Source organism: Neospora caninum, chromosome VIII, assembly GCF_000208865.1.
Source record: "Neospora caninum Liverpool complete genome, chromosome VIII".
Lineage (NCBI taxonomy): Eukaryota > Apicomplexa > Conoidasida > Eucoccidiorida > Sarcocystidae > Neospora > Neospora caninum.
Genome location: NC_018395.1, coordinates 5,772,774 through 5,797,536, shown reverse-complemented (window position 1 = coordinate 5,797,536; position 24,763 = coordinate 5,772,774). Strand labels below are relative to the sequence as shown.

General features: G+C 52.6%; 6 protein-coding genes across 6 annotated transcripts; 4 read left to right on the top strand and 2 right to left on the bottom strand.

Moving 5' to 3' along the window:
* Positions 1-2,450: 2,450 nt before the first annotated feature.
* NCLIV_037260 (conserved hypothetical protein) lies at positions 2,451-3,782 on the top strand (the record flags this gene model as incomplete). Its single annotated transcript, XM_003883927.1, has 1 exon — positions 2,451-3,782. One exon carries the CDS (start codon positions 2,451-2,453, stop codon positions 3,780-3,782), a length of 1,332 nt encoding a protein of 443 aa, XP_003883976.1.
* Positions 3,783-4,856: 1,074 nt separating this feature from the next.
* NCLIV_0372 (transport protein particle component Bet3 domain-containing protein) lies at positions 4,857-6,366 on the bottom strand (the record flags this gene model as incomplete). Its single annotated transcript, XM_003883926.1, has 5 exons — positions 4,857-4,985; positions 5,200-5,324; positions 5,522-5,703; positions 5,891-5,979; positions 6,283-6,366. 5 exons carry the CDS (start codon positions 6,364-6,366, stop codon positions 4,857-4,859), a joined length of 609 nt encoding a protein of 202 aa, XP_003883975.1.
* A 2,074-nt stretch (positions 6,367-8,440) lies between these two features.
* On the top strand, positions 8,441-12,040 carry NCLIV_037240 (MGC81318 protein, related; the record flags this gene model as incomplete). Its single annotated transcript, XM_003883925.1, has 9 exons — positions 8,441-8,603; positions 9,198-9,313; positions 9,687-9,787; positions 10,198-10,292; positions 10,504-10,583; positions 10,810-10,911; positions 11,186-11,266; positions 11,471-11,564; positions 11,844-12,040. The coding sequence occupies 9 exons, from the start codon at positions 8,441-8,443 to the stop codon at positions 12,038-12,040; spliced, it is 1,029 nt and encodes a 342-aa protein (XP_003883974.1).
* A 3,143-nt stretch (positions 12,041-15,183) lies between these two features.
* NCLIV_037230 (conserved hypothetical protein) lies at positions 15,184-18,174 on the top strand (the record flags this gene model as incomplete). The annotated part of the gene is made up of 6 exons (XM_003883924.1): positions 15,184-16,327; positions 17,175-17,225; positions 17,468-17,524; positions 17,581-17,757; positions 17,857-17,924; positions 17,983-18,174. 6 exons carry the CDS (start codon positions 15,184-15,186, stop codon positions 18,172-18,174), a joined length of 1,689 nt encoding a protein of 562 aa, XP_003883973.1.
* Positions 18,175-19,231: 1,057 nt separating this feature from the next.
* Positions 19,232-20,389, bottom strand: NCLIV_037220 (hypothetical protein; the record flags this gene model as incomplete). The annotated part of the gene is made up of 1 exon (XM_003883923.1): positions 19,232-20,389. One exon carries the CDS (start codon positions 20,387-20,389, stop codon positions 19,232-19,234), a length of 1,158 nt encoding a protein of 385 aa, XP_003883972.1.
* A 1,200-nt stretch (positions 20,390-21,589) lies between these two features.
* Positions 21,590-24,129, top strand: NCLIV_037210 (hypothetical protein; the record flags this gene model as incomplete). Its single annotated transcript, XM_003883922.1, has 5 exons — positions 21,590-21,684; positions 21,929-22,402; positions 22,957-23,059; positions 23,532-23,804; positions 24,022-24,129. Coding segments are annotated over 5 exons (1,053 nt in total), but the record flags the coding sequence as incomplete, so codon positions are not given.
* Between the last annotated feature and the right edge of the window lie 634 nt (positions 24,130-24,763).

Sequence of the window (24,763 nt, the reverse complement as noted above, 5' to 3'; positions counted from 1 at the left end):
TCCAATCTCACACGAACATTACAAGGAAACCCTCTATGGTGACCGGTGCACTATGAAAACTTGCAGTATTTGGAAAGTGCTTCATAAACATGTCCCCGCACTGTGTCGCCCCCAATGAGGCCGCCCGATGATTCACTGTTACTCTGCGCTATGGTCCCGGACTTGGGCAACTCCACGCAGGGAGAGAGCGAGCTGAGCCAAGCCGGTAAAGGCACCGTCATCGACCCAACCATAGAGCCCATTGGTGAAACAAGTTAAAATGGCGCTGCACAGCCACAAGTCCCTTACAGATCTCGATAGACTGGCGCGACAAAAGTGGTCCCAAACGCTGACTGGAAACCCTACTTATATGATCAAGTCAATCTCGTGCATACACCCCCTCCCCACCCCTCCACATTTTGATTGTTCGCGATGGCACTACTAGAATTGATCACCCCAAATGGCCGTTGGCTTAGTAGGTATATTGATCGGACCACACACCTGACCGCATTCACTCTCAGAAGCCGGCGTTTCAGACAGTACTGCTAGTGTGTGTGAATAAATCGACGCGGCATCGGCCATAAGTTTTATGCATCAAGCACTGTCGCTCTTCCGTTTTACAGAGCTTCTGCCTGAATCTTGGGAAGCCTTGCACAGCGGAAAGGTGGTACCACTCGGCAGTAGAACGGACGGACGCTTTTTGATATTTCTTCCGCGCTAGACAAAATCTCCAGCATATGCTGTGCAAAGGATTACCCCTGTTGTGGTGATAATACGAGCAAGTTCCCATTAGTTTCCGGCTATTACCACACTCCCAGTTCACGGTTGGAACCTGTCGATAATGGCAATGAGCGAACCGCCTTTAGTTGCTTGTCAATAACTATTTGTGTTCGAACAGGCCGCTCTCTAAAAATTTGCCGATGTCTGCCAACCCACGCGTCTGCTATACGTCCCTGGTGTCTCCACGTGCGTCGCGGCGTTAGTTTCGCGACAAAGTTACTCGGGGCTGTCAGTGAGACCATGTGTAGAGGGACCGAAGCTCTTTGTATGGACCCAATCCCCGCCTTCCGGGGTAATGTTTTTGCACCGAAACAAAAATGTGAAGGACAACGGTGCTGGTGGTAGTCGCCAACCTCAGCTGTTTGCCACTGGTAGGCCTTGACATTTTCTAGCGCCCTTGGTTGGTTCGGGACCAAGGTAAACTGCGTTCACCCATTGCAAGCGTGTCTACTAATTCGGTATATATTTTACGTTTACCCCGAGCTCCAGGCCAGGCGCCTTGCAAGGGGGAGCATTTAGCGTTGTTCCGTGTGAAGGTCTTCTGTCAAATAGGTGAGGAGCAACATCCCGAACTGGAGGTCGACTTATGCCATGCAGCACGCTGCCTGCACATGCAACTTGTTCAGTGCGCACACGGCCTACTGTGCGAGGATGTCTAGTTACCCAGCGGGCAACTGCGCAGAGTCTCCTTTGAGTGTGTTGTGTCTCGGTTGAAGAAAACTCGGCGAGAAACGTCGGCTTTGTTTCTTCTCTCACTTTCCACAATCGTACTTGCTTTGTGTATGCCAGGTTCGAAAAACCTGTATAAAGTGGGTGGGTTCAACCCGATTGTGACCGTCATAGGTAGCATTGTCTGTTGTCGTTGTGACGGTTGACCGGTACCGGACCTTGATCGGTTGTGTGTGTCAGCGTCATTGGGGCTGGCGTGCTGGTTCAGAGCTCATTCTTGTCTACTGGCAGATGTCAGCGTTTTTCTCCGCGTGTGTGCACAACCGTTATCCGCCGTCTTGGCCTTTTTCGATTTAGAATTTCCCCGTCGCACACCGTTCTCTCCCGGGGCACGGTTCTCGCCGGCTGTTGTGTGCCCCTCATGTTTCTTCTCCGCGCTATTACCGTGCCTCGTGAACGGCTTTGCTAGGGAACCGAATTGCAAATGCTGGAATTGGCAGGAAGATGCCCGTTACAGACTTGAACAAGCGTGCGTGAACGCATCTCCTCTCCCAACACTCACTTCTTCCGCTCGCGTCCAAATCCCGGCAGCAGTCGCACCCGCTTTTTCGGGAGCGGATTTTTGACTGTTTTGGCTCTACGCATGAGAATAACGCCGCTCTGAGGTGCCCGGGTTTCTGCAGACTACTGAAAACCGCAACAGGCGAAGTGAGTCGAGTAAGGCGAACACAGGACAAGACGCGGATCCGAAACACAGCTGCAGTCACCGTCTCTCGGGCGGGGTTTTCCTTCGGGACCGTCCAGTCTGCCGGTAATCCAGAGAGAATCGAAGGCGCTAAGTGAGAACACGCCTTTTGGCCGGGGTGTCTCCCTTGCGCCGGTCCTGCCACTCCTGAGTCTCGTATCCTTTGTTTCATGGTACAGCGTCAGTCGTGCTTTAGGGCAAAGGAAACGCTGAAAGGACGACAGGCCCGAAACTAAACATGGACCGTCGTAAAGATTGTCAAGAGATGCTGCTCCGAATGCCGGCGTCATCATGCACTCCAAAGAGAGCCATTTGTGTGAAATCTGCAGAAATTTCTCAGATAACGGCATACGAGGATGGCAATCAAGGAGTAACGACAACAGGAAACCTAGCAATCGGTTCGGATAATTCCACGTCTGGCTACGGTTTCTGGATGTCTTCGTGTATTGCGGGGCACAGTGCACGTCTTTCAGAGATAACAGCGTCGGATATTAGGCTTCAGCACCTTCCGTTGGAGGTTTCTCTGGCGGTGCTACCGTCCTCCTCAATTACGGTAGCCAAGAGACGGTCTCAAGGACCACATTTGCTGTTGACTGAAGAAACCATGCTTAGCGAATACCCACAACTTGAACCCTCTGCTCTGGGGCGCCTGAATGTCGGAGCAGACGACGGTGGGACGGTGGAAGCGGAACCAGCCGACGATGCCAGGGAAATGCCTGGGACTGTCTCTCCTCTGTCGGTTGGCCCGGACTCCGGCGAGAGCTTTCGTACGACTGCATGTGCCGAAGGGCTGCTGTATGAACTGCATGAGGAGCGTCGTGCACTGGACTCGCTCGACGGGACGGTTCGCCAGTGTCAAACAGACGACTCTGATATCCACGATGGCTACGCCAGCATGGACGACTTCGATTCTGCGGTATCATCGGAAACGATGACACGAGCAATTGAGGCGTGCGACGGTAACATGTTTTCCAAGCCCACCTTTGCAGTTGCCAGCAGCCACCCTGAAGCAGATCTTCACGTACCAGGAGTGTGCTTTCAGATGCATCCTGATGTCCACGATGGAGCCTGGTCGGATATCGTCCTAACGAGAGGCCAGGATCCATGTGTCTGTGTTGTGGGATCCGTCGTCATTGGAAAGAGTAACCAGATGCCTATTGGTGTGAAGGAGCCGGGACAAGGACTGTCGCCGGAAGAAACGGGAGGGCAACACGATGCAGATCCACACGCTGCCGGCGGGGTTTGTCAGTCCGGAGCAGCCGCGCGTTATCCGTACATCATGCATGATCGAGAAACGAAATGCTCAGCAGCAGCAGGTGGTAAATCACACACCGATGCTGGTAAAGGCAATAAAATCAAGACACCCAGCTCTGCTCTGGAGCGCGTAAGAGGTTCATCGGAAGGGCGTTGTTCGCTGCCCGCGCGACTACTGCATCACGTATGCCAAAGGGTTCAGGCATATGACCAATATAGAATGAATAAGAGTCATCTGCTCATCGTTGGATCTACGGCGCTCATTGCAGTAACCATCGCGGTGTTACTAATCTGCATCGTTCACGCTCTGCTGGGCAAAAATCCTGCTGTGGCGGAAGCGCCGTTCCTCAGCTGATGCGCTTCTGACTCCAGGCTAAACAGCCGTGGTGGCCGGTCCCGATTACCATTGAAAGTCGCCTACGGACATGAAATCCGCAAGGCTGCGAGAGTGTCAATCTGGCTTCAGTGCATGTTCTGGCGTTTTGCATTGACTGCTGCGGGGACCAGCGCCGCAAGTTTTGTCCTTCGACAGCACGTGGTGGTTGGTCCACCTATATTATCGGTCCTTGGCAACGAACCATTTTTTATCCGACAGGGCTCTGGTTCCCTTAAGTGCCGATGCCATAGATCCCTTGATCGGGGTGCGTCGCTACAACACTCTCCTGGTATATATATATATATATATATATATATATATATATATCAGTTGTCGATTTTCTTCAGATATAGCCCGCTATCAGAGCAGTAACCAGGCGACGTTTCACATCAAAAGGGCCCATTGTGGATTGCTCAGTCTGGTAGCACCTTACATGCCGGACGGCCCCTCTACTGTGCTAACACGGACGCTTAACTAGAGCCCGCGTGGTCACCAACACGGTACTGAGCACCGCTGTCGTGTCGCCTTCGGCACGTCTCGGTTTGAAATGCGTTTGTTTGCGGCGATTCTACTCTGGTAACCGCAACGTGATTTAATTGGGCACAGAAACTGGGAAACCATCTTGGTCCCGTGAGCAACTGTTGTTTGTGGCAAGGCTGTCCATATTGTGCGGGTTATTTAGACAAAGCTAGCTCGTGAAAATCATTACTACCAGAAAGAAACGTAACGACGGAAACAATCACTAAGAGTCACAGCGGGTGAAGAGCCGAATCCAGCTCCGCACACGCAACCTCGTTTTCACGGCAATGAGCATTAAGAAGGCTTCCGGGGTGCCTGCCCGCTTCTTCGTTTTTTCTAGAGGCCCTCGATGCGTCCCCTGTCTCTTGCCTGCCGCGACACATGGCTTGCAACAAGATGGGCCAGATCTGACGGCAACTCTCTATCCTCTTGACGAGAAAATTCGACGAAGACGCAGCCTGCGTAGACGCAGGCATTGTCGCTTCCCTTTGGTGGAGACGGGTGGGAAGGCTCCCGGCACTGTTCGCTCTCGTATCATCCCGTCACGCCGCCTCCTCCCAACCTCTTCTGTCGCTCAATCACCTCTGGGAGAAATTTTATCAGGAAGGTGGTCGATTTTGTATTTGGCGTGTCTTCCACTGTATGAGCTGAAACCGCTGCAGGCTGCGTTCGCATCCGTTCCGAGACACAAACAGGCAGCACATCCATTTACCCGTACGCGAGTCTGACGCGGCTACATTCCACTCGCAGTCTGTCCAACATGGGAACCCTCTGTGTGCATCCGGTATGGCGGCAACCAATATTTTCAAAGGGCAAAAAAGCTACGACACGCCTGCTCGCCGACACGACCCTGGCCTGTGCGTGCGATTGAACTTACAAACTCTGCGCTACACAAAATGCCCTCGATTATCCCTGCGGCGAACGCGCCACAGTTGACGTGGTTCATGTCCCTCGGAATGGAGATAAATTTGTTAAGAAGCAGTTGTTTGTCGTTTATCATGTCTACGCAGATTGAAGCCACACACACGCACACACAAGATTTCTTGTCAGCTGAAGAATGCATCCGGAGGCATGAGTAGCGCGACGGGAACCCCAGAATAGTGTCAAGTTGACTGCATCAGTCTGAGAGGAAGCAAACTCAGCTGCTAACGATTGGATCAGTGATATGGTAAAGGCATGCCGGCGCCTGCTACACTCACACTCAAGTTCGTTGTCCTGTGCCTTGAGCAGTTCTCCACTGTGGCCGAACAGATACCGCCACACGCAGGTTGAGACGAACGTCAAGATGCTGAGGACTTTAATCTCCCTTTTTTTATGCCGCTCTCTGTAGACCAGCAAATCGAGTATTTTGTACCCCACACGCAGCCCAAGCTCGTGCAACCTGCAGGCAAAGACTGGTACAGAACGCTGCGCCGACTACAGAGAATCGCCTTGGGTCTAGGCCTTCCAACGAAATGACAGCAGCAAGCGACCGATCAAACACGCCCTGCTGTCGAAACGTCTTCAACATTGGTGTTCGACAGGTCACTTCACCGTGACGGTCACATTCGCGTTCGAAAGATCCTCACCGGTCTTCCATGCGGTAGCCCTTCTTCGCTGAGCTCAGGCAGTACTGGACAATTTCGGAGAAAAGGAAAGCAAAAATGCTGAGACTGACCTGAAACAAGAGAAAAAGACGGGGGGAGGGTAGGGGGGGGGGGGGAATTGGAGAGGTACATTTTCATCTCCTTCGTGGATCTACTGTCATATATGCACAACGATTCTATCGCTACTGGACTCATGCTTCAGCTATTCTGTGGCATTGGTGAGGACGGTTTTTGCTCTTTGTTTTGTTAGCCGTGGTTGCCTCACTTGAGTTCATCTTGCCCATCTCGAAATCGCCCCGACCCAAGTAACCAGTACACCAGCCTCGCCGACCTTGTGCGTCAACCCCCTTCCCGTCAGTGTGTGGGCGTCTCACTTCTTGTTTGGATTTCTGTAGACTTCTGTCAAGCAAAGAAGGATGGGTCAGCGACTTGCGTCGCTCCAACTTGTTACGATCCATTTTTTCGACACCCACACAAAGCTTAAGAAACACCGGAGCCTTTATTTCTGCGTCCTCCTTGCTCTTTCCACGTCACACCGGAAGACAAAAGGGTTCCTTCCGTAAAGGAGAGCTCCTGCAACCGGCTACCACCATGAAGCCATCGCGGCTGTACGCAGGTAGGGAAGATTCACAGGCTCTTGAACCGTAAGAGTGTGTGTTTGTCTCCACGCCGCCACGCCAGGAGTTACACAGTAGCCAGTGAAGAAAGTGGTGAACGATCACCGAACCGAGGAATGCTGAGAGCGTGTGTCACGCAACATTCAGCAAAGCGACTACGAAAGGGAGCTTGACGTTACACCCAGAACGACTGCATGCACGGACACGGGAAAAAATGAGCGTGTCTTCAATATAGACAATGGGGGTTTCTTACGTCTGTAGAGACAAGTCTAAAAGGGGGCCATCACGGCAGAGGGGAGCGCAGACAGATTGGCGAGCCTCTCGTTCGAGTAAGGTACATAATGCTGATAGCACGCATCTCTAACAAACCGAGGAGGAGTCGAGACTTCCGCGAGTCGTGTTGAACCGCTGTTGTAAAGCGGGGTTGCATTCACGCTCGGTCCAGGAACTCTGGCTGTGTGTGTCTGTGCGACGCGACCTCTCGCTTTTCTCGCCGTGCCTCAGACACCTGTAGACAGCGAAAAGAATCACAAACGTCCACAGAAGGGTCAAGCTGGGGAAACACTACGTGCGTGGAGAATCAGTGAATTCATCTCACCAGGCGAGGCGTGTAATGCGCCTGCAGCGGCCTACATTGTACGAGGCCCCGAGGCGTCAAGTCTGCTTTTCGACAGCGCGGAGCCAGCGTTTCGTGGCCACGACGTTTTCTTACGTGCCAGTTGGCCCACAAATTCGCGTGCAAAACGTGCTAGCCGCATCGTCAAAATGTAGCCAGACGTCGAAAGTCTTTGCAAAGATGTCCATGTGTCACACAAATAAGAGAGACTGACAACCTGCATATTCCCGGCCGCTGCGAAGCCGCACACCCGAGCGATTGGCAGAACGTGCTAGTTCACCATAGTTGGCCTCGCTTGGCGTGGCACACCGAGAAGTCGTGTGTCCACAAAGAGCACTGCGTCGGTGTTTGTCATAAGAATTGCACTGTCTCATCACGAAGAGTTCGTCTGAACGGTGACATCGTATTCAACTCATACATTTCGTCAAGAGCGCAACATGGCAGGAGGTCCTTTCGCCATTCTGGGAACCACATGGGTTAGTTCGGATTTTCACGTGCAGAAACGGTAAACGCAGATCCGCTGGGGATAGCAAAAGTGGCGACCTTTTCTTGGCAGTTCCGTTTGGCACCCCTCATGATTATCCGGAGCTCTCTGGAGAGCTTCGTCTTCCATTTCTTCCCCGTGGCTGCAGTGGACTACGGCTCTCTGCTTCTGGTGCAAGGAGTCGGAGAGTCAGGTCCTTTCGTGTACGGGGCTGGCTGTGGTTCAACTCATATTTGGGATCTCCTCCGTCAAGTTGAGGGCTCGCATCCGGATACAAGGCCCAGCAGGAAGCTGAGTTTGGTATGGCGGGCCGAGTGGGCTGTCTCATTGGCTGCCGACTGCAATATCGGTTCTGAACAGCTCTCATGACCTTCCGGAGACGCTCACTGCGGGCTTCTCCTTCTTCTTGACCCCAATTGTTTTCTTGGGACTTTTCCGGATCCGTACACGGCCGATCGTTGGCGTTTCGCTTCAAGCTCTAAGTGCGCCTCCGGGTGTCTGTCAACCCTATATAGGGGCCTTCCCAGCTGCTAGGTGGGCGCGGCCAGTTTCCCTGCGGTCGGAGCAGGCAAAAACACTCAGACCTGACAGGACATCCACAGGAGCTGCCCTAGTATTGTCCAGGTGTCTCGCTTTCGAATGGCGTCCACAGCGTTCGACTGTGGTTCCTGCGTTCACTCAGCTCCAGAAAAATGATCCTTCCTGAACCAGAATACTGCCTGCGTTGCGTACAAACGATCTGCCCCGCGCCACATGAGTCGGAGCTGCGGTGTGCCTGGTGAACAGTTGAGGCGGAGAAAAGCGGCGTCCCCACCATGCGGGTGATATTCAGTCCCTTGGGGATTTTCCTGTGCCTCCTCGTGTGGGTGTGCGCGCTGGTAGCCAACACGGTCACCGTTAGCTTCATCCTGTACCCTCTCTTCACGCACATCGAACCCGTGGAGACTCCACGTTCCCACTGGCTCTGGAGATTCTTGGGTCGGGAGCTCCCGGAGTCGCCGGCGTCTCGAGACAGCAGTGAGTGCGAAAACGCTTGGCGTCGGAACATGATGTTGTGGAACGTGATTCGTGCCGAAATCCTAGAGCCTGCTGCGTGCCCCGGCGCCTTCGAAGGCCGTGCTCGCTGTGATCGCCGAGCAGTCCACTGGGCTGGGTGTGTACAGCAATCATACGAACTTGGTTGTCTGTATCTCATAAGTGGCGTCATCAAATGGTGGGCGTCCAGCTGTCGCTTGTACCACAACTCTTCCCCTGGGACGTCTGCCGACAACATTGGCAAACGGGATATGGCCGGGCGGCCGTCGGGCGGCGTCTGAAGCGCGGGGAGATAGTCGCTTCACCTGCAAGGAAAAGGCACACATCCTTACGGTTTTTGCTTTGGCGCGTACTGCACAATCTCAGTGGCACACGCGCATCTGGAGATGGCGTACTCCACGAGACAGTGTTTTTCAGACGTACTGTTTTATACGAGTTTGGTTCGAAGGTCGGCGTGGGGTTGCAAGCCGTTCAGTTCTGTTTGTCATGCGTCTCCTTTTGCGGGGACACGGGCGATGGCGTCTCACTGTGATTCAGGTTACACGGCCTTGGGTCTCTTTCTTTTGATCCTACACGAGCTCGCGGTTGTTTTTGCGCTGACGGCGCACTTGCTGGCAATATTCACGGACCCGGGTTCTACCAAACATGCACCCGTACGTTCTGGCTTCAACTCGCTTCGCTAGCCACTCCTTTAGCTGACAGTGCTTCGCGATGGCGATGCCCTCACAGAGGATGGTGAAGACGGGAAAGTCTGCGCCAAGACGCTAATAGGAAAGACGCGGTGCTCGCGTCCCCACGTCGTTGCGTTTCGCCTTGAAAGGGGTGTCGAAGTGCGTGCCGCCGCGCATGCGGTTTGGAATGGGATTACCCTTAGTTCGTCTCCACGGCATGTATGTGTCTGCGACAGAATCGAGTTAGGGGCAGGTAGGCACATCTGTGCGGACGTATATCCGCTGCTCCGCGCTTTTTGTCAGACACGTTGTGGCAAAAAGTCGAGGATTGCCACGGATCGTCGTTTTTGTTCAGAGTGAGGCTCCACCGAATCTCCCATACGCCGCAGCACATTGTTCGCCGTGTAGAGGTTCCTGGAAGCCACCACGGGCTCATCACTGCAAGGTTTGCAAGGAGTAAGTCCCTTCCTGCCGAGCGCGCCTGGAGTGGTTTGTCTCCGTCTCTCTCCGCGCAAATAACCGACCTCTCTGATGGATCGTGACACAGTTCGGCACTTTGGTACACTCTCTAGCTGCCCCTGTACTTCACGCGTCACTGCGACATCGATGAGAAAGGCGAGTCAAACTCTCGAGGGATTCTCTACGTCCGAAAGTTGCCTGCTTTCGTCTGCCTTCCCTGTCCTTACTGCGTCTTTTCTTTTTTCGCTTTCTCGGCTCTGCCGAGCTCTTTCCTCTTTATCCCCCTTCCACTGTAATTTGCAGCGGTGTGGTCGGCTATTCGGTTCCGCGCTACGGCGGAGGCTTCCCGCGGTACACCGTGGACTCCTGGCTATGTGTTTTTCTATGGTGTGCACGTGTCTCTTTAGGTGCATTTTCCGGATGGACCATCATTGCCCATGGATAAACAACTGCGTTGGCCTGATGAACCAGAAATATTTTATCCTCTTTCTTATCTACATCAGTGAGAAGCTGCCTCCCCCCAGGACAGAAGTGAACAGAGCAGTGCACACGTCAATATGCGTACAGAATAACTGGTCACATACTGAATACTGAAGCAACGGCAACGTTTAGATAAAGATCGATGGCGACACCAGCGTCACGTTTACGAAAGAAGTACATTTTCCAAGTTAAACGAGCACGGAATCTCTACCTGGGTCTTCTTTTCTTTGCAGGCTCGGCGTGCACTATCAGCATCCTCATATTTGTTCTAGGGGCGTTCAAGTGGTTCCTGCTCTCTGGCATACAAAAAGAGGTACACCATTTTGAAGCTCCGAAACCGTGTTTCCTTAGCTGTGACCCTGGACATTTTGACAGAAAATAAGCCCAACCAAACGCGCAATCTCCGCCTCATAGATTAACAGACATTTGGGCTTCAGCGAGCCTCGGCAGCAGCTATGTCAGATCAGGTTTTTGCCTGTGTCGCACGAGAGGAAGATTGTGTGTCTTCCTTTGCTATTCATTTGTGGGGTGTGATTTAGGTTGTTGAAGCGAAATTCGCAAGTCTGGCGCCCACGTGGCTCTTACTTACTGCTTTGGCACTGTGCCTGGTCGTACTCATCTTCTTCCTCGCCATGTCTCTGGTAAGCGTCCCTAGAGCCCCTCCGTTCGTTGTCGTGAATGCGTCTGTTGTGACACAAAGAAGCGCGGACTGCCGCAGATGGCCTTGTACACTGTTTCATACACGGCTGCAAACTGGAGGACGCTGGCGGCACTTCTTGCGGAACGGCTCTCTCAAAAAGCGGGAAGCATAGATCCAGCGGCGAGACTCTTTGCGCGAACGCGGGAGAAGTGCCAGGGAGATGGGGAACCTAATGTGACTTGAACTTTTGATGACGTCTTCCTTGTCTGTTGCAGGACTTCCTGTCTGAACAGTGGGAGGCACTGGAGACGAACACCACCCTTGTTGAAACCTATAAGAATACTCATGGCACGCGGGTATGCTGAGTATGGCTGCTTTGTCGGGGGCGTCGCGACAGTGTACATCGCGGCAGGAGTTTGCACTTTTTACCGCCTGCCGCGGTCGTGCGGGCCCGCTCAGGCGCAACAGCACCCGGTTTCGCAACTGCGTGGGTTTCTCGCGCTTTAGTCGACTGAGTTGTACTGCCGCCTCCCTGTTTTGACTGTCCTTTTCCCTTCAAGACGACTTTCTTCCAGCATGTCGCTGAAGTTTTTGGTCCCCGGTGGTGGCTTTGGTTAATTCCGTGTCCTCCGTCAATATCACCCAACTGGGCAGGTAGGTGCGGCGGACACAACACGTTCGACATGCCTCATTGACAACCAGGGAGCAGAAAGTTGCCGCTCACGTTAGGACCACAAGCGGTACAGCAGCGGGGAATTATTTCTGCAGAAAAAGTCACTAGGGTGCATTCGATGTATACGGCATGCGTTGCGGTAGGCTCGCAGTTTATCTTTTTTTCAGCTTCGCTACAGCATAGTCAGTTCGTTTTCGTGGGTTCAATAATCAGACGAAAGGTATGGTCGCTTGGATGTGTCGCTTCTTTACTTTGCTCAGAGCCGGTGTACCTCGAGGAGGAACCGGTTGGCCAGAGCCCATTGTTTTTCGAAAACGGAACCGTTTTTTCAATGGCAGACTCTCATCGGCGAGGTAGCGTCGAGCTCGTCTCCTCGGGGTTCGCACGGGAAGGGCCCGACTTGCGCGAAAGGCTTCCGTCCGCTGTGGTGAAGCCCAGATCAATTGTCGGAACGTAGATGTGTTGCAGGTCAAAGAACCGCAGACTGTATCACATGTGCAAGGTACCTTGTCAAATTGAGTGCTGTTTCACAGCTGCACAAAGATCATGACACGATGCTCTGTGGCGTGGTGTATATCCCACAAGCCCGGACAGATCTTACGACTTCTGGACCCTCCAGGTCACTCTCTCAGGATCGTTCGGACACCGCATGGGCTTCCGCCGCGACGGCGGACTTCGCATTATCGGTCAGGGGGGGGGGGGGCCGCTCTCAGCATTGCCTTTAGACGCATAGAGCTCCCACGGCATGGCGGTCACTTACACTGCGGACGGTGACGTCTGAGAATATGTCTCTCTCAGTCTAGGTAGCTACCTACCGGTAAAAATTAAAACTACCGTTCAGGCAGGAATGTCCGGCGGGCTCAGTTGGATCGACGAGCCTGTCAAAGCTGTCTGCTCTTTGGATGAGACTACAGTCGTATTCCATACCTCGCATGCACTCCGTGGAGTCAGACACGCCACACCGCTTTTCGCAGGTGGATGTATTATCGTCATGTGAAACCTTCGTACTGCACATGGCGCGCCTGCTGTATGAGCGAAGCAGCTGCTTTGATCAATCGCGTACTTCTAGCGTCTGGTAACCACGAATGACCATCGACTAGGTTCGGCGATATTCCTGTTAGTACTGCGTCTCACCTGCGTTAGTCGTTGCAGTGCCGACCATGTATAGTGTGATCGCGCGCTACACACTTGTGTTATCAATGGAACAAAAAGTGAATGAGCACAATTTTCAACCCAGCCTTAAAGTGCAACCACGTGTAGACAGCAAACTGAACACGCGTAAGATGAGGATGAAGCTCGGATCTGACGGAACTGAGAGGCATCCGGAAATGTGGATCGCTCGTTTTTTGCACCTCTCCAAGTAACGTTAGGTGTTCAAGGACACCCTCTTGGATTTTTTGCCCTCTTGCCGTCGAGTGTGAAGGCGGTTATTATTCGTTAGGTGACTCAATGGCGCAACGTTTCGCATGGCAGCGGACAGCAATTTGGAAACCATGACTGTGGTCTTCGTAGCCGCACCCAGGCGAATTACTGTGCATCTCAGCAGAGGACATAGATAAGTGGGTGAACGCGTAGAGCGGGACAAGGTTGGATGTTTCGCCGGACGTTCTCTTCGGTTAGAAGACTGTAGTTTTGTTTTGTTTACAGATGTAACTAGAAAAAACAGTGCGACCCATGCCACTGAGAAGTAATTCAACCTGGGAGGCAGCACGAGAATAGAAATACTCCCACCTGACTAACGACAGTAACTAGGTTAGTTCAACGAAACCGGTGCACACCGTTGCTGCTTGGCAGACCACGAAGGTACTCCACGATGAGGCAAGGATGGCTGTAGAGTACGTAGACCAACATGGGAAAAAACTCGTTTCTGTTTACAATGCTCTACTTTGTAGCTGGCGTAAACCATCGTTGTGCAGCAGGATCAGCCCGGGCCGAGAAAATGCCGCAGCCGTTGTAATCAGCCAGCTTCCGTGCAGATGCTATGCCCCGAAAAGCCGTTGTGTGGTTTCCGTACGGTGTGTCAGTGTGTGCTGCTGAGGTTTCCCTATCAGAGTGCCACATGAGCAGTCCTTGTGTCCCTAGCTTGTGGGCCACCTGCTTTGTTGTGTATCGTTGAGTGGCTTCTGCCGGGGTCCGTGGTCCTCTCCATGTCAGAAAATCTGTCATCATCTTATTCACATTTGCGTGGCAATGCCGTGAGTTGAGCTGGTTCTCCGTAAGGGTACCTGGGTCTTGCACAAGATATTGGTGACTAATTATATCGTCGTGGTCAGCTCGTGATACAGACTTGCGGTGCTGTTTCGTCGCCGGCTCCTCCGGGCACGACCTGATATTTCTTTTGTATAGTTCCATTGCAAAATCACCTCGTAGACGGATTTTGCCTGCTGGTGGCTCTGTTTCAAAAATCCGGTAATGGGTGTCCGGCTTGCAACGGCCCTCATTGAGAAGCATCAAGGGCTGTCTCCGGCCTTCACAATTCCTCACTTGCGTAGCCGATTCATGCTGCAGTAAATTGTGGTTTCCACGGCTTCTCGAGATAAAGCCTGTATTGCCAATACCCTTCGCGGGACGAAGTCGCGGTGGAGGGACGCGGCTGTAAATGTCTGGTTCCAAGCACATGCACATTTCCCTACTGGAACAGTTGGAAATCGTGGCCACTTGGCCATTGCAGGATGTGTCAGCCCTCCATCCGATGGGACATGACACGGGTCTTGCATCACTGCGTGAAGCAGGAACGTGTGTCACAGTGTAGTTGCCAGAGTGGTCTTGCCAGTAGAGACGGCGACCTTGCAAAGTCCTCCGACGTGGCGAAATTGCAGTTGCGAGGCCAGCAGGGCGCATGTGACTCTGGTCAGGCCCCTTCGGAATCATTTTCTGCACGCCACTCGCCACGTTGACCACTGTGGCTACGGGTCCGAATGGAAACAACTGGGTTACCAAATAGAGTCATAGCATAAGGCATAAAGAGACATGCAGATTATTGCGTACATGCTTCAGCGTTATAGTGCGTCGTCTTCTTTGAACAACATGCTAGATGGCCTTGGTAAATATTAAAGAAGCGATGTGGGGAAGTTGCAGATGTAGGGCCTTGTAGCAGAATTGCTTTCCTACCGCAGTTAACTATCGTTACAGGAGTGCAACAACTTATCACTTTTCCTCTTCAAAGCACCAGCCTGGCTGAAACTTGCGGGCTGTCCACGTACTAAACGCATTCTTTCCGCTTCGCTTCTGTTTCATTGCCTCTGGGTCGCTGTTGCCTGGCCCCTTTCGATTCATTGCCGATGGGGCTGTGGCCTCGGAGAGGCAGACGGCAAAAAAACATGCGCTCAACGCATTTTGGTGGTCTTGTTTTTGTTTGATATCACGATGGCAACTGAGCCACGTAGAAAACCGGTGGAGTTGAAAATACAGGAGCTGCAACGGAAATTCCGGGTCCTCGAAAATGACACGAAGGCCTACAGTGAAGAGGCGCAGGCTAGAATACGCCGCCAACGTGCCACCATAGATAAGCTTTCCCGTGAAAACACAAAGCTGAAGTACGAGCTTCAGGAAACCCGTGAGGCCGTATCGAGTCAGCAGCACACCCTTATGGGTAGCAAAATGCAAGCTCTGAACGAGCAGTGCCAAAACTTGATCCAGTACATGGAAGATGAGAAACGTAAAGAAAAAGATCTCCTCTCTAAAATCAGTCTCATAGAGGGTAGAGTGATGAAGTGCAGGGAAAGGATGGGCACCATGGGAGGGATTTATTGTGCGATGGTCTCCAGTGAATCAATCGCAAAGCAAATAAGAATACTCGAAAATCGTCTGAACAAAGGGATGCAGAAGTACAGCGAGGCCGTGGCGTATAACAAAAAACTCAAGGAAGAAATAAATAACCTCAGACGGGAACGCGTCGCCTTTGACAATCTCTATAGGAAGATGGAACGTGATTTGCTTGAGAAAAAAAGAAGTATGGCAGAGGTTATTGACATGGCCAATGCTGCATACAAAGTTCGAGATGAGGCTCACCAGCAGGTCGCAGTGCTGAAAGCGCAAGCAGGGAAAGAACACAAAGATTTTGAGAAGGAACGGTCTGAGCTCAGCCGCCTGATTGAAGTCTACCAGAAGAGTAAGCAGATCAGGCAAACAAAGAAGTACGATCAAGCGTCCCAGAGGAGAACCAATCAGTCCACTGAAGCGGATTCCCCGAGTAGACTGCAAGACGCCTGGAGCGTTGGTGGGGACAGTGGAAGTGCAGATGGAACAGCTGCGCAAATTGAAACCTACAAAGCAGCGTTTGCCAAAATCCAAGAAGCCACTGGAATGCCCAGCATCGATCAGCTTCTTGAGGCCTTTGTCAATGCAGAGGAACAGAACTTCTCACTATACAACTACGTCAACGCACTCAGCGCAGATATTGAAGCAGCGGAGGCCAATATCGTTCAGCTTCAGAGAGACATAGATAACTTCCAGTCGTCCAGCTGTGTCACAGACAAAAGGAAACAAGAGGTGCTGCAAGAGCTAGAAGCGTATTGCACTTCACTCGAAAAGAAGACCAAAATGTTCGAAGGGAAAAACGAAGGTATATCAAAAAAAATTGGCGAACTGAAGCTTGGGATTCAACGAATCTTCGACAAGCTCGAGTGTCACGAGCTGTACTCGGAGGAGCTGTGGTTCAACCAAGGGTTGAACGATTCAACTGTTGTTCCGTTTCTACAAGCAATAGAACATAGAGCAGACACCATCATCGAATTTTACCTTCGTGAGGTTGCTCCGATACACATTCCAGTGGAACGAACGGCTGATCGTGCTCCTGCCCACCCCACAGCTGCACCGTCTGTAGGTAGTCCACCACAGATCAAGCTCCCGTCGACACTGGATGGCGTGAGTAGTCGTGAACACTCAGATGATGATGACTCTGACACTCGGCCGCTCAGCCGGGACGAACTGAAGGACCGCTTCCTAAAAGGAAAGATTAAAAAAGATGACCGGAGGAAAAATAAGCAGAGGAAGCCAGGGCCGAGGTGACCGCGGTGTGTTCGCGGCATGCAATTCTCTTATCGCATGAATCGTTCATACAAACGATGTTCCATAAAATCTGGATTATTCACTGCCTGCTTGAGGATATGATGGGTAGGTAGGGACTGGCGGTAACTTCTTTAGTGGCCCTGTGGGGGTAAAGGGCATCCCGGTATTTCCCAACGTCTACCTTTTTCGCTTACTAGAAATGTGGATCAAGTTTTGAGTAATTTCATAACAACATTTTCCCGCCCTCCTCACGAAGATAACTGGAGAGCAGCCCCCTTTTCAGGCTTCTCAGGCCGCAGTGTACGGACAGAGCGGATCGCTGCACTGTACACGAGCTCAGGGAATCCGAAATGCTTTCCGTTCCATTTTCCTGTCTCTCCACGACACACGCTGTCCAAATCCGGTCTACGAAAATGAGAAACCTACAGGCAATTGTGAGTTGTTCGCTCTGCTTGGGCATTGCGCTTTTCTCTCGATCGGAGGCTAGTCGGCTGAAGGGAAGACACATGTACCCGATAGCAGAAGGTAGTCGGATACGAGCAGAAATCTGGTCGTTCGGCTGATGCATTCCTGTTCGTTAGACCAGGCTGAAGCTTCGGAGGCTGCCGATGAGGGTCTCGTAGCTGACAAAGGTAGCTCCTGAACATTCTCGCGCATCTCTGCTATCAATGCAGAACCAGTGTGCAGACAAAGCTGCTTCACAACCATACTCTGTGGAGTCGACAGTGAGATGCGACATGCCTAGACTGTCTAGGGTCCTTCTATGCTCATATTGCTCGTTGTAAGGACGGTGTTCAAAATACCTATTCGCATGGCCTTGACGACCACCATATTGAACCTGTGTCGGAGTCCGATGATGTCCTGCTGGCACCAGAATCTGTGCCCGAGGGCATAGGTTCTGAGGTCGAGAAGATCGAGCAGGTCAAAGCAGGTGAGTCCCCCTTGGATTTTGCCCAGAAACAATTTGATTGTGGTCATCACACGCAGATGAAGAGGCCCAAACGCCCGCGCCCAATGAACAAACAGCGGAATATACAGCAACGGAGGACGGAAAAGCTGCCGCGTCAGGGGCAGTGGCCACCCCAGGTCCAGAAGAGGAGGAAGCCGTGCCTGAAGGGGGTGCACCTGAAGCTGCTGCTCCAGAAGCTGCGTCTGCCCCTACCGGTAACATCACATACAACTCTCTACGACTGCACTTAAGACTATGGCAGCTGCAGCGAAGGGAGTGAATATTGTCAACAACAACTGCTGCGGCTCTTTCAGACAAATCAGCCATAGCAACCGGAATGCCGGATGGCATTCTCATGAAGAAGGAAGATTTGTCCAAGAAGGTCCGTCCTCAACGTCTTTTGACCTATGCTGATAAATTAACACAAACTCGATCAACAGATGGAGACGACGTTGAAGACGAAGCTGAGGTTTGTTCGTCGCCAGATGAGGACGAGAGCACATCCCACAGACATGCTGAAACAGGGCAGCGAAGACGAAGAGGAGGAGAGGGAAGCTGATATTGACGATGCTGAAGAGCAGTATATAGGTACGCCAGTTGAATGGCCGCGTTCAGCCGGAGCCCAGGGTTAATGCGAATGATGCAGAAAAAAAGGAGGAAGTTGCGGCGAAAAGTAAGACTACGATGCCAACTGTGTTAACGGAAGTGCCACGCCGTAAGTGCTCGTAGATCCAAAGGCACTGGCAAAGCCTCTGTCTCGAGAGGAGGCCAGAAAGATGCTAATGACAGTAAGGCACTTTATTGCATGTTATAACTGGCCCGCAACAACATTTTCTTCACAATAACAGTATGGCGAGTCGTTAGAAAGTGTGGTGAACTCTATGTAAGCAATATTCCAATTGTAGTTCCACCCAACTGGTCAATGTTGCCCCCCTTTCAGAGTGAGCACGCACTCCGGCGTCCGAGACGTTCTTGGTACGGAGAGCAGGAAAGGGAAGAAGTAGGTGGCTGATACTTTCTCTGCTTCTGTGCGAGTAACCACGGCCAAGGTCTGAGCGTGGGGGTAATGTGACGCTGCTCTAAGACCCGCTGCCACGTGCAACGGCCGTCGTGACTATTTTGGTTCATGCATCCGAGAAACATGTCCTTCAATGAACACTATATCAGACTTCGACAGCCCCTAACCCACTCCATGACCGGAATTCAAAGACTTTTTCATCCCGTATGGGGAACATGGCCACTGTTTAGAAAAAAACTGACGCTTCGCCTTCGCGTGGTTATCCCCGACGAGAGCAGAGGCAATGCCACTTCGGCAGCCAGCTGTTTCGCTAGTGGCCCCCTCGATTGTAAGCTCTCATTTGAGTCAAGGGGACTCGCATACAAAACAAACATCCAGGTCTGCCTGAACAAGACGTCGTCCACCCATATATAGAATGCAATGCAAATAGGCATAAACGGTCTAACCGAAAAATGTTCCATTACCAGCCTTGCATCTGCAATATCTGTCACGACTTGCGTCTTTTTCGATGTGGACTCCACAAACCGCTACCTCACCCGCATTGAACATACAAGAACGACTACGGCGCCATGGCGCTGTCATCCGCTTGAGAGAACTAGGGAATCGTAGGGAGCTCGAGTCTGTTCACCACGAGAACCGATGGCGAATATCTCCGTGCATCCACCTTTTCCTCAGCAGCCACCGCCTCTTTGAGTCAGCTTATTGACCAGCAAGATTGCGCCACGTCTCCGGGCAGCCAGAACTGAAGGCTCGAACCTTTGGAGATCGGGCAACGAAAACCATGATACGTCAAACGGAAGTTCCGGGTATAGTGGACCGGTCTCTACGTCGACAGACGGCGTCGTCTGTTTCGAACGCCGGTCGCCAGAGTTATCCTTTCCTTTGAAGAAGTCACGATCCTTTTTGACCACCAGTTGTAGAAGTCTCTCCGCAAATAGCAAACAGTGCACTCCACAGTCGGACGCGTTGCTCTGAGGTGGCGTGCAACGCAGCGGGATCGGTGTTCTATCTGATCTGTCGTGGTCTCCAGCCGGGGGGGAGTCTGTTGAGGTGGAGATCTTCACAAACCGACCTAGCAGTGCCTGAAGCCGTCTTGCAGCAGCCAGATTACCGCGTGATTGCTGGCAGTTGTGGCCAATGCTGTCGAAGTGAAAATACTGGTAACCGCTGAGCAGTTGTACCGGATCGTGTGCATTGTAATCGTTTTGGGCCGTTGCATTTCTGTTCACCGCTCTGTTACACACTATTTGAATTAGCAATGTCCAGTGTGTGCCTCCCACGGTTGAGGGATCCTGGTGGTCGGTGATGGGCCATACTACCACTGACCGGCGTGGTATATGCAAATTTTCAAGGGTGTCCTGTACTTCAGACTCATCAGTACACATTGAGACCCAAAAGGCCACACACGGATCGACAAACAGAATGGGAGAACACACCTGTGCCTCGTCCTGTTCTGTCAAGTCCAAAGACAATAACGCCTCGGAGTGCTCTTCTTGCCTAGACGTCACGTTACACGACGCGGGCTCGCCTGCAGAGGGTTGACACGCTGGGCTGCTCAGTCCCAGCTTACAGCGCAGCAGTTCTTCATTCTTCTCGCTAAGTGGTTCAATGCCTTCGGCTAGCCAGCGCGCTATTCCTTCCGCTATCGTCTGGTTCTCATGGCAGGCCCTGGCCATGAAGTACAACTCAGCTGCAGCCTGCAGAGCTTCGAAAAAAAACGAGATGCACGCATCGTTGAGCCACTGAGCAGGACGAAAGAGGGCAACGTCCTCTGCGTATAACCGACAGGTCCTGAGTGTCAAAATGGGCTTTTCCTCCGCATCCGACATCGAACGAGCCTCAATAAGCAAACAGAAACATCTAAACACAAAATATCAACTTGTTACCGACACGCTTGCCGCAGAAAGGCGCCCTGCATGCAGAAATCCCGAGCCGACATGCTGAATCGGCTCGGCCAACTTCACGACAAGAAGATGAGGGAACTCCCCTGATGCTTTCAAAAAAAATCGTCCTCACGGATAAGACATTCATCTTTTTGTGAACTTTAAGCTAAAAAAACTAAGACGCTCTACACGCTTCGACGCTCACCGAGAGCAGCGCATGCACGGTCCAACCACCAACGACGGGATTACATCGCTGCACACCGAGAGACACGGACAGAGGACAACAGGATACGCTCGACGTTGACACCCAGCAAAGACCAACAATGTAGTGCATCTCTATATTGACGGCATGGACAAAAGGAACTGTACATGACAAGGTTTTGCCATTCCTCGAATTCCAGATGTCTTCTATCGACTACTCGCTGCTGTGCACGTGGGCGATGGGGCAACACCGTCTATCCTGCCTCTTAAGCAAACACTCCGAGCATCTATAATTTTCGACGTAGAATGACATGCATGGCCTATAGAATCTTTCACCTACCTTTTCCAACCGCAACCTCCCTCATTATTTGGGGCAGCCTTTTCAAAGGCAGAGGTGGCCAGCACCGGGCGGACGGAGTCGAGCACAGTTGGTGGGAAGCTAGATTCTAAGCAGCCGCCGGCAGCGGTGTGGTTGTCCTGTGTCTTGCTTCATGACTTGACCCACGAGAAGACGTGTGAGATGGGAAGCGCTTCTAAGTGTGTTCCAAGGGTGTGGAATAATGCGAGCCAACCAACTTGATGTGGCGGATGCGTGTGCGAGGCTCCTCAGTTCGTGGGACGGTGAGTCGGAGGAACGCAATTGGTCACCCGCTTTTGCGCCTTGCGACAGTTTCAGCTTTCACAAGAGGCTTGGTGCGTGTTAGACCCCAATCTACAAAAGCGATACAGTTGGAGAGGAGAACGAAATTGCCCCTGCGTCTCAGGCATCCTCAGTGCAATGCGACAGACGCGGACCCAGAGTCCGCGGTGGAACGGGTCCATCACGCCTGGCAGTCCACAGCTAAAGGGTGGAATGTGTGCAAAAGCGCCGATCAATTGGACTGGATCGTTAGAGAATCGCAACCAGCAGGCGTCTGATTTCTTCGATTCTGCATTCGCCGTTCAATGTTTCCAGAGCCGGAGCCGAGTACTTGGCAGCAACAGCGCCGCAGTCGCAAAAGGCAGATCCCACATGCCGATGGCAACTTCGCTACTTTTGTGTATATCCCCGGTGAGCGAGGTCGCATGCGCGGTTGTACTGCCGCTACAGACATCCTTTTGGTTACGTGAAGGCTGTCGATCCTCCGGCAGCTGCTACAACTGCAACTGGCGTCTCGCAGAGTTGAATAACAGAACAACGGGCGCCATGGGAGGTTAACCCCGAACATCGAAATTGAGATTGAAACACTTATTTCCAGGTGTCTGCTTGTGGGTGTCCTGTTCAGTGGCACGGCGAAAGGTCAGCCGACGCCTCGACGCAGCTCGCGCCTCTCTCCGTCAGCTCTGCCAAGTGGCCGAGCATCTCCGAGCACGCGACGAAAATGCCCACCAGGGCTCTCGTCCCTGCATCGGCGTTCAAGACGCTTCAGACTCGCAGCCTCCGCTGACAGGAAGGCAGTGTGGAGCGACAACGGCCACAGGAGGGAACAGCATAAACGAGGAGGCGCAGCACACGTCACTTGGCCGATCTGGACAGGAGTCGATGAACGTTCAAGGACAGGCGCCTAACGATGTATTGACAGATTCATTGCCGGTGTCGTCTCTGGGCACTCAAGGAAAGAAGCGAAGGATCCAAGGGCAGTGGCAAGCGCATACCACACATGACGTCGCGGATGCCGCCGATTTGCACATAAGCCTCAGCCGGACGATCATGCTCCAGTTCCACCTAATTGAGCCTTTCCTCGCTCAGATTGCCTCGAAGCTGAAGCAAGTCAAATGGTGAGTAGCTGGTGACTAAAACGCCCACTAGGCGTGCCAGCTCTTAAGCGTTACCGCTCTCTCTCTCTCTCTCTCATGAGGAATCAGTACGTGCCTCTGTGCGGATAGGACTCCACTTTGAAAGCTAAGTTCGTTCCAAAACGCTCAGTGGACGTCCATAGTAGCAGGCCGCTCTGTCGAGAGAAGGCGGCATGCGCAGCCCTGCAGCGAGGCCAGCTCTGATCTGGCATGCTGCGCGCGAATTTCCATTGAAAAACCAGAAAATGTCTATCCAGTGCTCTCCGTAGACGACGGAGTGGCCGAGCACACAGCAGGAGTGTCCATTCGAACCACTTTGAGTCATTCAGTAGGAAACCCGGGGGAGGCGCTTTTCCCGATGCAGTGGCTGCAGCCGAGAGTCCAGTGCGTAGGACGTTCAATGGTGAAGGTGGTTTTTGCATCAAGCTTGCGTCGACGTCAATGTATCCTGACAATACTGCGCTCCCACGTGATGTAGACATTTCGAGAAGGCGGCGGTGTATCCTGTCAACTCGCCTTTCTGTGATGTGGAGCAGTTTCACAATTGAACTCCAGGATCGATTGGACATCTTCAGCAATCTGGACCAATCTTGTTTTTTCGCTGCCTTTCCGGTATCGCCGATCTGCGCGAGAAACCTGGTACGCTTTTGGTGCAACGTGCCCGACAGTCCCAGTTCCTAGTTCGCGTGTGCCATCATCTAAACCCGGTGTGGCGAGTGTAGCGCAGCTGCTCCGATGATGTACGCGTGGGAGCGGCGACGAGAACGAAGGTTTGGTGACGGCGACATCACCCGAGTGCTGGACCGATTGTCTCAATTGCGTTCACGATCTATGTTCATGCCCCCGTTTCCTGTAGGTCGCTCCGGTGGTACAAGATGTCAATGAGGTTGTGACAAAGTTTGGAGGAGCGCCGTTCGCCTTCCGGCCTTTCCGTCCCCATGTCTCCGTGGCTTGGACGGCAGAAGTAAGCGCCATTCTCTTTGCCCGGGTTTGTGACATCTGCCGTGTAGAGGCAGTGGGCTCGCCTCTCATGCAGTGCTCGTTCGAATGCGTTTCAAGGTGCGCAAGATACGTCGGCCGCGGCGTTCCGTTCCGCCATGTTCTGGTTCAGGATATTCGCCCCGCCCTCCACAGAGTGTCTCAAATTGCAACTTACCGACAGCGGGAAGTTGCTCAGAATTCCCCCGGCTCGGGCCAAGGTGATCAGAGAGCTGATGTCGAAGGCGATCAGCATTGCTGGCCGCAGGTAGAAGACGCTTTGCAGCAGTTAGAGGCTACCCTGTCGAAGTCGCGTGAATCTAACGTGGACAGCGGCGATGACGAGAGCGCTTTTCGGAGGAGTCCCGGGGAATGCAACAAGGACCAAGTGGCTGATTGTTGCAACGTAAGCGTGCAGGACATGCATGCAGCTCGCGCGGTGTGAAGTTGGTACGCGGGCGCCGTGCACGTGTGCGTAGGTATAGAGGCGTGGAACGTGATCGGTTACCCATTCGTGATGCACGGGACAAGGCATGCTCTTTAATATTCTGTTCGCCCTGGGAATTGTTCGGAGAACACGGTTTGGCACGTGATTTTCCGCTGGTGTCTGTCTCGTCGTTCAGGGGTCACCGAACCGTTCTCGTTTCGAAACAAATGCGGCGTCACAGGTTGAGGCAGGCGCTGCTGGTGGGGTCCCGGGCGACGCCCGGATATGGATCAAAGTTCAGAAGGTGTGCGTGTCGGTTGGCAACCGAATCACCACCGTTCACCTGCAAGGGGCGGTGTCTGATTCCGACAGCTCCAGTGGCAGCAGTGATACTGAGAGCATGTGACTGCGCTTTGAATGGGGTCCAGCCCCCCATGTTTTGTCAGGGACCTAGATGATGTGGCTAGCCAATGTAAGGCTATGCGAAGAAAAGAACCACCGAAAACACTTGGAATCCGGAATTGCTTTTCTATTCAGCACCAGATGCACAAGTTGCTGAGCAGTGCCTCTGCGTTCTGACCCTGTTATGACTCCCATTTCACGCGGAAATCGACTTGTCCACGTTGATTCATCGCTTCCGTGCCTCGTGGGCCCCAGGCACTCCGTTGTGTCGCCAACTTTATTTTTGTGCTCGATAATCAACCAAATCCCCCAGTTTACATTTGACGCGATGCCGCGTTGCAGCGGACGCTGCGTAGGTGGTGAGATATTCTGCTGTCAGCCAGCACGCTGCTCGTTTTTCGGTGAAGCAGCAGTATCGGATTTCTCGAGGCAAATCCACATATAGGTGGGGAGATATTCTGCTGTCAGCCAGCACGCTGCTTGTTTTTCGGTGAAGCAGCAGTATCGGATTTCTCGAGGCAAATCCACGTACTCAA